Source organism: Scyliorhinus canicula, chromosome 4, assembly GCF_902713615.1.
Source record: "Scyliorhinus canicula chromosome 4, sScyCan1.1, whole genome shotgun sequence".
NCBI lineage: Eukaryota > Metazoa > Chordata > Chondrichthyes > Carcharhiniformes > Scyliorhinidae > Scyliorhinus > Scyliorhinus canicula.
Window position 1 is genome coordinate 233,619,605 of NC_052149.1, and position 15,463 is coordinate 233,635,067.

Here is a 15,463-nt window from a genome sequence, read left to right on the forward strand (position 1 = left end):
TTAATGAAGTTCCGCCTCTCTCTCTCTGCGCTCTTTAGTCTCGCCTCTCTCTCCGCGCTCTTTATTGAAGTCTCGCCTCTCTCCGTGTTCTTTAATTGCTATCTTTATTCCCACTTAAACAACAAGGAAACAGTTCTCAATCCACCTTAAATACCAATGGCACAGAGGAATACTGGTTTTACAGAGGTATCCTTTGAGAAAAAGATCTCTTGACACCGCTTCAGAGAAAAGGTCTGATTCCTGTCTGAACATCTGGCTGTCTGGCTTCAACAGCTGTTTCAGCTGGTTTGTTTCAGCTTCCCCTTGTCCTCAGACAAGTCTGCACTGCTTTAAATGCTGTTAATCTGTTTTAACGAACCTACAGTGAGAACAGTACTGCCTCACTTGTGCACACAGCTCCATTCAGCTCATAACAGAACTGAACTGAAAATGTTTTCTCAAAACGCCTGATCATAGAATTTACAGTGCAGAAGGAGGCCATTCGGCCCATCAAGTCTGCACCAGCTCTTGGAAAGAGCACCCTACTCAAGGTCAACACCTCCACCCTATCCCCATAACCCAGTAACCCCACCCAACACTAAGGGAAATTTTGGACACTAAGGGCAATTTATCATGGCTAATCCACCTAACCTGCACATCTTTGGACTGTGGGAGGAAACCGGACCACCCGGATGAAACGCATACATGGGTAGAACGTGCAGACTCCGCACAGACAGTGACCCAAGCCGGAATCGAACCTGGGACCCTGGAGCTGTGAAGCAATTATGCTATCCACAATGCTACCGTGCTGCCCCATGCTTTAGCGATGCTTTAGCTTCACGCAGCAATGTCATCATCTCACCAAGCTGAAAACTAATTACCTCCCCAGGAAATCACCTTAAATTAAAACAAAATTGCATTAGCCCAAGCTTTGTATGATGGTTAATTGTACCTCCAGGTCCTAAAAGTTTTGTTGTCTTTCAACTCAAGAATTGTTTAAAACATGACTTCAGCAGTCAAACTCACTAACCCAGGAAATATTTTTAACATGCATTGCAATGAGGAAGACTGTAGAATCATAGAATTGCTGCTACTTCGAAACCTAAATGCCCTAATAGCTTAGGGTTTAACCCAAATTCTCTTCAAGATCTCTTGAAGTATTGATACAAGTTAATAAGGCCGTAAATATTGCAATCAAAGCACTGGGGTTCATTTTGAGAATTAAAGAGCAGAGAAATGATGTTAAGGTCGATAGAACCTTGGGTTCGACCACATTGTGCATTGTACTTGGTTTCATTATATAAAACTGATGCAGAGGAACCAGAGAAGGTAGAAAAAGATTTTGTGACGCTTGTGATCGGAATGTTGTTTCCAAGGGGTTTCATAGGTCTCGGTGCTCAATCTCTCGCTTTTTGTGGTACATGTCAACCATTTAAAATTAAATGTAGGGGACATGATTAAGAAGCTTGTCGAAGGTGGAAAATGTAAGCATGATAGTGAAGAGGAAAACTGTGAACTGCGGGGAGGTGTAAACGGACTGGTCAGAGGGCAGGAGTGTGGCAAGTGGAGTTCAAGCGGGAGAAATGTGGGGTCATGCGTTTGGGGCGGGTAAAACAAGGCAAGGGGAATTCACAATAAATAGTCGGATTCGGGGAAGTGTAGTGGGGCAGCGGGAACATGAACTGGATTTTTTTCCTTTATTAGCTGTGAATAGAATAAAAGAGCAGGGAGGTTATGCTAAAACTTTATAAAACACCAGTTGGGACAAGTTCTGGTCACCACATTATAGGAAGGATGTGATTGTAGTGGGCAACGTGGAGATTTAGTAGGATGTTGCTGGAACTGGAGAATTTTAGTCATGAGGGAAGATTGGATAGGCTGGGGTTGTTATCTTTGTAACAGAGGAAGCTGAGAGTTTTACAAAAAATTTAGAGTACCCAATTGTATTTTTTCCAATTAGGGGGCAATTTAGCACGGCCAATCCACCTAACCTGCACATCTTTGGGTTGTGGGGGGGGGGGGGGGGTTGAGACCCCCGCAGTCACAGGGAGAATGTGAAAACTACACACAGTTACCCTGGGCCGGGATTGGAACCGGGTCCTCAGCGCCGTGAGGCAGCAGTGCTAAGCTGAGGGGAGATTTATTGAGGTGTATGAAATTATGACGGGTCAGATAGATTTGGTCCTGTTAATTGTACAGGAAAGACCTATTTCATTTAGCAGAGCAGTCACTAACACATGAGCATAGGTTCAATGTAATTGACAGAGGAGAGTGAAGGGTGGTGGGGCCTGAAATTCACTGTTTGAAACCATGGTGGAGGTCCTGTCATCACATTTAAATTGGCAAAGTTTACTGACAATTCCACCACTAGATGGCGCACTCTTCACATTTGAAATTACACAGATATCGTTACCAACAGGGCCACAGACTGGAAAGTAGCAAATAGAATTCCATCTGGGTATCCCTTTTCCTGCCAGCACAGATGATGGGCTGAATGGACTCCTTTTGTACTGTAAGCTGCCTGTGTTTGTATCTTGGAATGATATAAAGACTGAGGGACCAAGCCAATCGGAAAAGATTTTTAAAAAGTTCATTTAACGGGATGTTGGCATCGTCAGCGTTTATTGCCCATCCCTACTTGCCCTTCAGAAGGTGGTGGTGAGTTGCCTCTTGAACCGCGGCAGGCCTTGAGGTGTAGGTACACCCACTGTGCTGTTAGGGAGGAAGTTCCGGGATGTTGCTCCAGTGACAGTGAAGGAACGGCCGATATATTTCCAACTAGTCAGGGTGGTGAGTGACTTGAAGGGGAACCTCCAGGTGGTGGGGATCCCAGGTATCTGCTGCTCTTGTCCTTCTAGATGATAGTGGTCGTGGGTTTGGAAGGTGCTGCCTAAGGAACCTTGGTGAGTTACTGCAGGGCATCTTGTAGATGGTACACACGGCTGCCACTGTTCAGCAGTGATGGAGGGTGTTAAATGTTTGTGGAAGGGGGGAGCAATCAAGCGGGGCTGCTTTGTCCTGGATGGTGCTGAGCTTTGTGAGTGTTGTTGGAGCTGCACTCATCCAGGAAAGTGGAGAATATTCCATTACACCCCTGACTTGTGCCTTGTAGATGGTGGACAGGCTTTGGGGTGTTGGGAGGTGAGTTACTCGCCGCAGGATTCCTAGCGTTTGACCTGCCCTGGTAGCCACAGTATTAATGTGGCTAGTCCAATTCAGTATCTGATCAACGGTAACCACCAGGTTGTTTATTGCTTCCTTAAGGTTGTCAGTAACATATTTACAACATGGGTCATTTACAGTCAACTATAGAACATACAGTGCAGAAGGAGGCCATTCGGCCCATCGAGTATGCACCGACCCATTTAAGCCCTCACTTCCACCCTATCCCCATAACTGAATAACCCTCCCTAACCTTTTTGGTCACTAATGGCAATTTATCATGGCCAATCCACCTTTGGATTTTGGAGGGTTATATAGATTTGGTCCTGTTAATTGTACAGGAAAGACCTATTTCACTTAGCAGAGCAGTCACTAACACATGAGCATAGATTCAATGTAATTGAGGAGAGTCAGAGTGAAGGGTGGTGGGGCCTGAAATTCACTGTTTGAAACAGTGGTGGAGATCCTGTCATCACATTTAAATTGGCAAAGTTTACTGACAATGCCATCACTAGATGGTGCACTTCGTCTTTGGACTGTGGAAGGAAACCAGAGCACCCGGAGGAAACCCACGCAGACACAGGGAGAACGTGCAGATTCCACACAGACAGTGACCCAGCGGGGAATCGAACCTGGGACCCTGTTGCTGTGAAGCCACAGTGCTATCCACTTGTGCTGCCCACCAATGTACAAGGTGTAACAAGGAAAGGTTGAGACAATGAAAGAGAGGGTGTCGACAACAGTCCTTCATAGGGTTAATCTGTCAGGGGTCTTCTGAGGCCTGGTTGACCCAGGTCACTCGGTTCCGGCTCTTCCGTGGGGGCACTCCTGATGCCTGCTGCTTCCTCCTGTTCAGCCGTTAGGGTTGTGGCCTCTCAGTTCATTCCATGGACTACGTGCTTCCACACTCAGCTGCCCTGCAAGCCCACCATGTACGAGGCTGGACCAAACTTTGCCACAATTCTGCCAGGTAACCACTGTGGACCAGATGTGAAGTTTCTTACAAACAGCAGTTTGCCAATTTTCAATAACCTGTTTCCTGTCACTGAATCCTGCTGCCTGCCTCGCGCCCCTCCACCCTCCCTGCCAAATTGGGGAAAACTAGGTCTATGTGGGTCTGGAGACGACAGCCCATTAGGAGCTCTGTTGGCGTCACTCCAGTGATGGTATGGGGATTGGGGGGGGGGGGGGGGGGGGGAGTATTACACAAGAAAAGGAAGTTGTCCAACTTGAGGTGTAACGGTCTGTGATCTCATTGCAGACTTGAACTTTGAAGTGCTCTCTCTGCTAATCCGTTCGAGGACAGGTGGTAAGGGGCTGTTCGAATGTGGTGGATGCTGTTTGTTTTGACAAAGTACTGAAATTCCTCCCCGTTAAACGCCGGGCCATTAACTGACATCAATACCCCGGGAGGCAGTGGATAGCGAAGATGTGCTTCAGCGCGTCAATGGTGACGGCTGAGGTGGTCATCCCCATCTCCTGGTCATCCAACCACTTGGAATGGCCTCTCACCAGTACCAGGAACATTATTCCCAGGAAAAGGCCCACAAACCAATATGCAACCTTGCCCACGGCCAACCGTGCCATTCCCATGGATGCATGAAAAGGTTTGCTGTGTCTGGCAGAAATCCCAGTGGTGGACTAGGATCTCAATATATCTGTTGATGCCGGGCCACCAGATATAGCTCCGGGCCAACATTTTCCTCTTTGTCTGGGCAGGATGTGCAACTCCTGCAGCAGAGGCTCTCTCGCTGCGGGTGGTACCACCTCCCGGGACCCTCCGGGTAAAACCCCATCCTCACAACTGAGCTCATCTTTTCTGATGAGGTTTGGTCTGAGCTGATGTGATTGGTCACCTGGTCAGAACCATTCGCTTCACCTTGGAAAGGATTGGATCACGTTGAATCCAGTTCCTGATATGGGCTGACGGGACCAGCAGGGTCCCATCTGGAAGGTTTAACGCCAGGACAATCTCTTGTGGGACAGGTGGTGGTGTCAGATCTTGGGGAAGTGGGAGCTGACTCATGACATCGGTGCTGGAGACCTGCCCCCCCCCCCCCCACCGAATGATGCTGGAAAATATAGTTATAGGCGGCTAACAACCATGCCCACCGCTGTACCCTGACAGAAGCAAGTGGAGGAATTGGTCTGTCCTCACAGTGGGTCCGAGCAGTGGCTTGTGGTCTGTTATAATGGTGAAAGAGCGGCCGTACACACGCTGGCGAAATTCCTTGACATTGTAATTTACAACGAGGCCTTCGTTTCAAATCGGTGCGTATTCTGCTTTGTGCCAGTGAGAGTTTGGGAGGCAAAAGGCGATGGGCCTTTCTGAGCCGTCCTCCATCCTATAGGACAGGACCACCCCTATATCTTAAGGCGTTGAAGATCAAGATGGTTTGATTGCTTGGACTGAAATGGACTAACAAGCTGGACAAGTGCAGGGCCTGTTTGACTTGGTGGGAAGTCTGTTCTTGTGCGTCTTTCCAACGTTAGTGTTGATGCGTCTTCCACAGGAGGGGCAGTGGCATCAACACCGTTACCAAATTGGGGATGAACCAACCAGAATAGTTTATCATCCCTCGCAATGATTTTAACTCGGCAACATTCTTCGGCATCGAATCTTCTTAGTTGGCTTTTACCTTTTCCTCAAGGGGGCTTCGGCCTTTGGAGTCCACTTTGAATCCTAAGTGTGGCCTGGAATTAACACTTCTCTCGCTTCAGTCTGATACCAGCATCTCTGAATCCTTTAAACCTCTTGTCAGCTGGCTCGGGGCTCTTTGTGCGATGTTCCTGTCACTAAAATATCATCCAAGTCGATCACAACCTTCGGGCTGCCTTGGAGTAGACTTTCCCTTAGGTGCTGAAATATCGCACTGGCAGAGGAGATTCCAAAAGGTGAGCTGGTTTATTGAAGAAGACCTTTGTGCGTATTAATGGCCACATACCTCTGGGAATCCTCGTCCAGTCCACATTCTAAATACGCGTGGCTTAAGCCAGGTTTTGTGTGTGTGAGGACCCCAGACAATTTTGCATAGAGGTTAATCGGATATTTGTCACATTGTGCCGCTTGTAGTCTCCACACATTCTCAGAGCAATCTGGTTTTATGATCCCCAATTCTTCCAGACGTTTTAACTCGGCATCACCTTTTTGTGCCAGAAGAACTTTGGTGTGGATTCAGGGTTGACATAAATCTTGGCTTTACTCCTCAAATTCGGCCGAGCTCGATCTGAAACTTACCTTTATAATTACATGAGACTCCCTGGAAAATGCCATCTGCGGTCTTGAAAATCTCTAACCAGTTTAGCTTGATTTGACGCAGCAAATCTCACCCCAGGAGACTCGGCCATTGCCCTTCCACAGCGATCAAGGGTAACTGGGCATCCTGTGGCTGATGTCACACTGGCATCGCAGTTGTCCCCAAAATCGTCAGGGTCTCCCCTGTGTATGTCCCCAACTTGGTGGTTGTACTGCTTCCGCTCAAAGGCTAAACTCCTCCTCGAAGGTATTTGAAAGTTTGTGCGGCAAACGCTGTGTTGGCCTCAATGCTTAAAGGTGGCCCATGGACCATGAGGACTATTTCTACAGGGGCTCTTTATCTCCCTTTCGCCATGTTCAGCCCGTCAATTTCTGATTCTTTGTCGGAGTTCCTCTTTCTTCTTTATTCACTGGAGTCGTTGTTCGCAGCAACTCGCCTGAACGTGGTCATTTCTGTTGCACCTGAAGCAGATACATTCTCTGCACTGACACACATCTTGGGGGCGACCCCCCCCCCCCCCCCCACCTATAGCATTCAGCATAATTCCTGGGTTGGTGGCTCGTTTCCTTTTGTCCTGACCTCTGACCACCTGATCCTGGGCCTGTGGCTGAACGTTCACTGTGCCTGTTGACCTGTGTGTCGCCTTGCAGCCGTACAGTCGGTTCACCTCCCCCTCTTGCACACATTGGGGCTCTGACGCACCCTTTTCGCCGCATTCGGACGCTTGAGTCGGTTTCAATCATCTTATGCGGGCAAATCTTGGTCTGAGCCAGCGGTTTCCATTGCACGTTGATATTATTCATGCCGCATACCAGCCGGTCACGCAGCATGGCGTCAAGGCCAGGCCGAATTCATTATGTTCGGCCATTTGGCAAGCAAAGCTGAGGTTGTCTCTCCTGGGTCCCTGACAGTCAAATTGAACTTGTCGCACTGGGGCATGTTGGAGAGTCTGGGGTTGAAATGCTGCTTCACAAGCATCACCAATTAATCAAATTGTTTTGTGTCGGGAGCCTCAAATTCCTTACGAGATTGTAGGTCAGGGGCCCAAAAGTCTTTAATAGAATAACCTTTTGTTCATCTTCCTCCGTGATCGCGTTGGCAGTAAAGAAATAGGGGAGCTGCTCGATATACTGACTCCAATCCTTGACCCCCTGATTGAACGGATCGGGTTTCCCAATAATGGGTATGGTGTTTTTCACTCGCTGTTTCTCGGTAACACTTTTTTAATATTCCGGAGTCTTTTGATGTAACCCCATCCCCCACAAACTCTGAGACTAGCAATCGTTGTCTGACTTCCGGTCGTCATCAATGTGGTGGCTTGAGGCAATATCGCGGAGGTTTCTGGTACACATGGTAGCACAGTGGTTAGCACTGCTGCTTCACAGCGCCAGGGACCCGGGTTCGATTCCCGGTTTGGGTCACTGTCTGTGCGGAGTCTGAACATTCTCCCCGTGTCTGTGTGGGTTTCCTCCGGGTGCTCCGGCTTCCTCCCACAAGTCCTGAAAGACGTGCTTGTTAGGTGAATTGGACATTCTGAATTCTCCCTCAGTGTACCCGCCGGAATGTGGTGACTGGGGGATTTTCACAGTAACTTTATTGAATATAACTTTATTAATATAAGTCCACTTGTGACACTAATAAAGATTATTATTATAACCAAAAGAGGGTTATTAAGAAGAAGGGCAGCAGGGTAGCATGGTGGTTAGCATAAATGCTTCACAGCTCCAGGGTCCCAGGTTCGATTCCCGGCTGGGTCACTGTCTGTGTGGAGTCTGCACATCCTCCCCCCGTGTCTGCGTGGGTTTCCTCCGGGTGCTCCGGTTTCCTCCCACAGTCCAAAGATGTGCGGGTTAGGTGGATTGGCCATGCTAAATTGCCCGTAGTGTCCTTATAAAAGTAAGGTTAAGGGGGGGGGGGGGTTGTTGGGTTACGGGTATAGGGTGGATACGTGGGTTTGAGTAGGGTGATCATGGCTTGGCACAACATTGAGGGCCGAAGGGCCTGTTCTGTGCTGTACTGTTCTATGTTCTAAGGGAAAGGTTAACCATACATGGGTCTCTGAAACAGGTCCTCATTCTCTGACTCCCTGGTCTACACTGCCCGGGCCCTGTTTCCAGGGCCCTGTGCTTCTGCCTCATTGATCGGTGTTTGGGCGTTCATGCGCAACAGGCCCCCTAGCCTGTCCGTGAGGGATCGCCCCTTGAAGGCTCCGCGATGCCACATGTAGCACAACTGGATGTCACACACCTCAGTCCTCTCCTCAATGTAATTATCCAGGAGAGAAAATTTAGGAACTGTGGGGAAAAAAGGGGGAGAACATTTTAAAGAGTGAATTCCAGAATTTAGGGCCTGGCCCCCAATAGTGGGTGAAATGAGTGCAGGGAAGTATAATTTGACAGAGAATAAAAATATGGTTTGGCACATGAATAATCAAGGGATTAATGCATAAAATGTGAATAATACAACATGGTATCTACAACACCAGCAGAGGCCTGATTATACTCCCACTGAAATTCAACAAGCAGGATTATCCATGGGAGGTTGCTGAATTTGACCTTTTAGGTTGTCAATCTATTAGAATAGTTGACACGTTGAAACTGTGCAGAAAATCTTCAACATGATCCAACAGCGCCGCCGAGGGGCCAATATCCGCAACTTCATGTGCCTCCAACAGTGCTCATCAGCGCCGTCTTGTGGACACAACTGGGTAGTGCCCGTGAAATGCTGCAACGTGGAAATAGAACGGAGATTTCACAGAAACAGATCATTTGGCCCAACCAGCTGGTATCGCTGTTTAGCCACCATGCAGTGAACTAGTCCCAATCCCTGTTCCCTCTTCAAACTCTCTTCCTTTATCCATCTGTGCAGCGGATCTCAAATCTTGACACTGTTTTCTGCTTCAAGCACAAATTCAGGGAGTAAATTCCACAGCCTCGTAACTCTTGTTTTTTTCTACCTTTTGTTCTGTATCACTTACATTAAATCTTCCATCTGCAGCCCTTTGTTTTGCTGCTCTGAAGAAATGGAGACAGCCTGCTCTGCTACACTTGCAGAGAGACACCACAGGCATGATGGGACAATGGCCTCCTGTGTTGTCTGTGATTCTGTGACCCTTCCATCGTTTTCAATGTTTAAAATTCTATCGTCCCATAATTTGTGTTGTTCCATTGAAAATTCTTAGTAATTGTATTTCCTCAGCTGCTTGGCTCCTGAGTGTGGCGGGGATGGGGTTGGGGGGGAAATGAAATGTCATGTGTTCAAATCCCAGCCAAGGGTCAACATCTAAACTGACAACCCCAGCTTTGTGCTGAGGGAGTGCTGCACTGTCAGATTCTGACATCATTCTGTTGCGGTGCTAAGGCGAGGCCCTGTCTGTCCTCTCGACAGTGGGGGGGGGGGGGGGGGGGTCCAGGTGGACTGAATGGTTGGTGGCAGTGGACATAAAAGATCCCATGGACCAACCCCCGTCCAGTGTCCTGGACAAATGCATCCCTCACACAATGTCGCAAAGACAGATTGTTTGACATCAGTATCCCATTGTTTTTGTGGGATCATGCTGTACACAGTTTGGCTGCCATGTTCCTAACACTGACTGCACTTCAAAAGTTGCTTGATTGATTGATTGATTGATTTATTGTCACATGTACCGGATTACAGTGGAAAGCATTCTTCTGCGGCCACGAGAATGTACACAATACGTACATAGTAGACAAAAAGTATAATTGACAGAGTACATTGACAAACAGTGATTGGTTACAGTTACCGAACAAGGGGCCAAACAAAGCAAATCCATGGGCAGGAGCAGCATAGGGCGTGGTGAATAGTGTTCTTACAGGAAACTGATCAGTCCGAGGGGGAGTCATTGAGGAGTCTGGTAGCCGTGGGGAAGAAGATGTTCCTATGTCTGGATGTGCGGGGTCTTCAGACTTCTGTATCTTCTGCCTGAAGGAAGGGTCTGGAAGAGAGCAAAGCCTGAGTGGGAGGGGATCTCTGACAATGCTGCCTTCCTGAGGCAGCGGGAGGTGTAGACAGGATCAATGTGAGGGTGGCAAGCTTGTGCGATGCGTTGGGCTGAGTTCACCACACTCTGCAGTTTCTTGTGATCTTGGGCCGAGCAGTTGCCATACCAGGCTGTGATGCAGCCAGGTACGATGCTCTCTATGGCACATCTAGAGAAGTTTGTGAGAGTCGATGCAGACATGCCGAATTTCTTTAGCTTTTGCACCATTGTCTGTAAAGCACTTTGAGATGTGTCGACATTTCTCCTTCTTGACAGACACACAACCTTTGACCGCACCACAGACGGGAATCTGCTCTCTCATTTATTTATTTTTTAATGCAGGAACCAATGGGCTAGCCCCGTCGCCAGGAGCTGATGACCATGGATGGACACGAAGGTACGGGCCTCAGTATCCTTACCCTGACCAGCCCACAGGATACAAGCGGAACATCTACATACCTGGCAGTATCCCAGTGAAGACCAGCAAACCAAACTCACCCATCGATCAGGATCAGAACAATACTTTCTCTACCTTTGGGAAAAAGAACAAACTGACTTCATCATCACTTGATATTGAGCGGGATAGAACTTTGAGTTAAAGTTCACAACGTACTGGATTCACGCCCCAGTTTAACAATACAGATCATTAAAAATCATTTTAGAATGGGATGATTAACCAATAATTGACAAAACCAAAGCCACGAGGAGATGAGGAGAATTTGTTCCTACACAGCACGTTGTTCCGATCTGGGATGTACTGTCTGAACCGGAGATGGAAGCAGATTCAGGCGTAACTTTTCAGACCGAAATGGATCATTAATAAGATCGGAAACATTCACATTCACAGTCCTGTGACTGGATTAAGGAAAAGGGAGTGAGGGGTTTGGATTAATTTGTAGACATTCCAGCGAGTTGGCAGAGGTGTGATCGGCTCAATGGCCTCCTCAAGGTTCAATTATCTGTTAATCCAAGAGTTTACTTGGAGCATGTTTCAGATTAAATCACATTGTGATGTTTTATCTTCTTCTGTGTTTTCTCACAAGGACACTTTCTCCCAGCCCCTGAATGTTGGAAACTGTGGAAATGAATAATCTCCCACGCGCGACCTCTACCCGTACTTCTAAAAACATGTTGAGGGGTTGAACAATCATTAAGAGAGAGTGAGGACAGGGAGAGAGATTTTACTTTTATTTTGGAGGTACTAACTCAAGCTGGTGCAGAGTTACATTGGCAGTGAGTGTCCTCCAGGACCTTACCTGGTACTGATTGCCCTCCAGGTCCTTACCTGGCAGTGAGTGTCCTCCAGGTCCTTACCTGGCAGTGAGTGCCCTCCAGGTCCTTACCTGGTACTGATTGCCCTCCAGGACCTTACCTGGTAGTGATTGCCCTCCAGGACCTTACCTGGTAGTGAGTGCCCTCCAGGTCCTTACCTGGCAGTGACTGCCCTCCAGGACCTTACCTGGCAGTGACTGCCCTCCAGGTCCTTACCTGGTAGTGAGTGCCCTCCAGGTCCTTACCTGGCAGAGAGTGGCCTCCAGGACCTTACCTGGCAGTGACTGCCCTCCGGGTCCTTACCTGGCAGTGAGTGCCCTCCGGGTCCTTACCTGGCAGTGAGTGCCCTCCGGGTTCTTACCTGGCAGTGAGTGCCCTCCGGGTCCTTACCTGGCAGTGACTGCCCTCCGGGTCCTTACCTGGCAGTGAGTGCCCTCTGGGTCCTTACCTGGCAGTGAGTGCCCTCCGGGTCCTTACCTGGCAGTGAGTGCCCTCCGGGTCCTTACCTGGCAGTGAGTGCCCTCCGGGTCCTTACCTGGCAGTGAGTGCCCTCCGGGTCCTTACCTGGCAGTGAGTGCCCTCCGGGTCCTTACCTGGCAGTGAGTGCCCTCCGGGTCCTTACCTGGCAGTGAGTGCCCTCCGGGTCCTTACCTGGCAGTGAGTGCCCTCCGGGTCCTTACCTGGCAGTGAGTGCCCTCCGGGTCCTTACCTGGCAGTGAGTGCCCTCCGGGTCCTTACCTGGCAGTGAGTGCCCTCCGGGTCCTTACCTGGCAGTGAGTGCCCTCCGGGTCCTTACCTGGCAGTGAGTGCCCTCCGGGTCCTTACCTGGCAGTGAGTGCCCTCCGGGTCCTTACCTGGCAGTGAGTGCCCTCCGGGTCCTTACCTGGCAGTGAGTGCCCTCCGGGTCCTTACCTGGCAGTGAGTGCCCTCCGGGTCCTTACCTGGCAGTGAGTGCCCTCCGGGTCCTTACCTGGCAGTGAGTGCCCTCCGGGTCCTTACCTGGCAGCGAGTGCCCTCCGGGTCCTTACCTGGCAGCGAGTGCCCTCCGGGTCCTTACCTGGCAGCGAGTGCCCTCCGGGTCCTTACCTGGCAGCGAGTGCCCTCCGGGTCCTTACCTGGCAGCGAGTGCCCTCCGGGTCCTTACCTGGCAGCGAGTGCCCTCCGGGTCCTTACCTGGCAGCGAGTGCCCTCCGGGTCCTTACCTGGCAGCGAGTGCCCTCCGGGTCCTTACCTGGCAGCGAGTGCCCTCCGGGTCCTTACCTGGCAGCGAGTGCCCTCCGGGTCCTTACCTGGCAGCGAGTGCCCTCCGGGTCCTTACCTGGCAGCGAGTGCCCTCCGGGTCCTTACCTGGCAGCGAGTGCCCTCCGGGTCCTTACCTGGCAGTGAGTGCCCTCCGGGTCCTTACCTGGCAGTGAGTGCCCTCCGGGTCCTTACCTGGCAGTGAGTGCCCTCCGGGTCCTTACCTGGCAGTGAGTGCCCTCCGGGTCCTTACCTGGCAGTGAGTGCCCTCCGGGTCCTTACCTGGCAGTGAGTGCCCTCCGGGTCCTTACCTGGCAGTGAGTGCCCTCCGGGTCCTTACCTGGCAGTGAGTGCCCTCCGGGTCCTTACCTGGCAGTGAGTGCCCTCCGGGTCCTTACCTGGCAGTGAGTGCCCTCCGGGTCCTTACCTGGCAGTGAGTGCCCTCCGGGTCCTTACCTGGCAGTGAGTGCCCTCCGGGTCCTTACCTGGCAGTGAGTGCCCTCCGGGTCCTTACCTGGCAGTGAGTGCCCTCCGGGTCCTTACCTGGCAGTGAGTGCCCTCCGGGTCCTTACCTGGCAGTGAGTGCCCTCCGGGTCCTTACCTGGCAGTGAGTGCCCTCCGGGTCCTTACCTGGCAGTGAGTGCCCTCCGGGTCCTTACCTGGCAGTGAGTGCCCTCCGGGTCCTTACCTGGCAGTGAGTGCCCTCCGGGTCCTTACCTGGCAGTGAGTGCCCTCCGGGTCCTTACCTGGCAGTGAGTGCCCTCCGGGTCCTTACCTGGCAGTGAGTGCCCTCCGGGTCCTTACCTGGCAGTGAGTGCCCTCCGGGTCCTTACCTGGCAGTGAGTGCCCTCCGGGTCCTTACCTGGCAGTGAGTGCCCTCCGGGTCCTTACCTGGCAGTGAGTGCCCTCCGGGTCCTTACCTGGCAGTGAGTGCCCTCCGGGTCCTTACCTGGCAGTGAGTGCCCTCCGGGTCCTTACCTGGCAGTGAGTGCCCTCCGGGTCCCTACCTGGCAGTGAGTGCCCTCCGGGTCCTTACCTGGCAGTGAGTGCCCTCCGGGTCCCTACCTGGCAGTGAGTGCCCTCCGGGTCCCTACCTGGCAGTGAGTGCCCTCCGGGTCCCTACCTGGCAGTGAGTGCCCTCCGGGTCCTTACCTGGCAGTGAGTGCCCTCCGGGTCCCTACCTGGCAGTGAGTGCCCTCCGGGTCCTTACCTGGCAGTGAGTGCCCTCCGGGACCTTACCTGGCAGTGAGTGCCCTCCGGGACCTTACCTGGCAGTGAGTGCCCTCCGGGTCCTTACCTGGCAGTGAGTGCCCTCCAGGTCCTTACCTGGCAGTGAGTGCCCTCCAGGTCCTTACCTGGCAGTGAGTGCCCTCCAGGTCCTTACCTGGCAGTGAGTGCCCTCCAGGTCCTTACCTGGCAGTGAGTGCCCTCCAGGTCCTTACCTGGCAGTGAGTGTCCTCCAGGTCCTTACCTGGCAGTGAGTGCCCTCCAGGTCCTTACCTGGCAGTGAGTGCCCTCCAGGTCCTTACCTGGCAGTGAGTGCCCTCCAGGTCCTTACCTGGCAGTGAGTGCCCTCCAGGTCCTTACCTGGCAGTGACTGCCCTCCAGGTCCTTACCTGGCAGTGACTGCCCTCCAGGTCCTTACCTGGCAGTGACTGCCCTCCAGGTCCTTACCTGGCAGTGACTGCCCTCCAGGTCCTTACCTGGCAGTGACTGCCCTCCAGGTCCTTACCTGGCAGTGACTGCCCTCCAGGACCTTACCTGGCAGTGACTGCCCTCCAGGACCTTACCTGGTACTGACTGCCCTCCAGGTCCTTACCTGGCAGTGAGGGCCCTCCAGGTCCTTACCTGGCAGTGAGGGCCCTCCAGGTCCTTACCTGGCAGTGACGGCCCTCCAGGTCCTTACCTGGCAGTGACGGCCCTCCAGGTCCTTACCTGGCAGCGAGGGCCCTCCAGGACCTTACCTGGCAGCGAGTGCCCTCCAGGACCTTACCTGGCAGCGAGTGCCCTCCAGGTCCTTACCTGGCAGCGACTGCCCTCCAGGTCCTTACCTGGCAGCGACTGCCCTCCAGGTCCTTACCTGGCAGCGACTGCCCTCCAGGACCTTACCTGGCAGCGAGGGCCCTCCAGGACCTTACCTGGCAGCGAGGGCCCTCCAGGACCTTACCTGGCAGTGACTGCCCTCCAGGTCCTTACCTGGTACTGAGTGCCTGCAGGTTCTCACCTGGCAGTTAGTGCCCTCCAGTGCCTCACCTCATAGATTTTGCAGTGCATAAGGAGGCCATTCAGCCCATCGAGTCTGCACCAGCCCTTGGAAGGATGGAGGGCAGTGACTGCCAGGTGAGGTGCTGGAGGACAGTCACTGCCAGATGGCACGGTAGCACAGTTTTTAGCACTGTTGCTTCACAGCTCCAGGGTCCCAGGTTCGATTCCCGGCTTGGCTCACTGTGCAGAGTCTGCACGTTCTCCCCGTGTGTGCGTGGGTTTCCTCCGGGTGCTCCGGTTTCCTCCCACAGTCCAAAGATGTGCAGGTTAGGTGGATTGGCCATGCTAA

General features: G+C 51.8%; 1 protein-coding gene across 6 annotated transcripts in view; it reads left to right on the plus strand.

Moving 5' to 3' along the window:
* LOC119965468 (protocadherin-10-like) overlaps positions 1–11,415 on the plus strand; it is a 51,607-nt gene extending 40,192 nt beyond the window's left edge. For 2 of the 6 annotated variants that reach the window (XM_038796287.1, XM_038796288.1), the window contains one exon: positions 10,741–10,972. In XM_038796287.1, the coding sequence (XP_038652215.1) occupies positions 10,741–10,755 (15 nt within the window). In that variant the 3' untranslated portion in view covers positions 10,756–10,972. Of the gene's footprint in view, positions 1–10,740 lie in introns of all 6 variants that reach the window. The other 4 variants (XM_038796284.1, XM_038796286.1, XR_005460518.1 and 1 more) reach the window with 3 other exon arrangements.
* Positions 11,416–15,463: the final 4,048 nt, after the last annotated feature.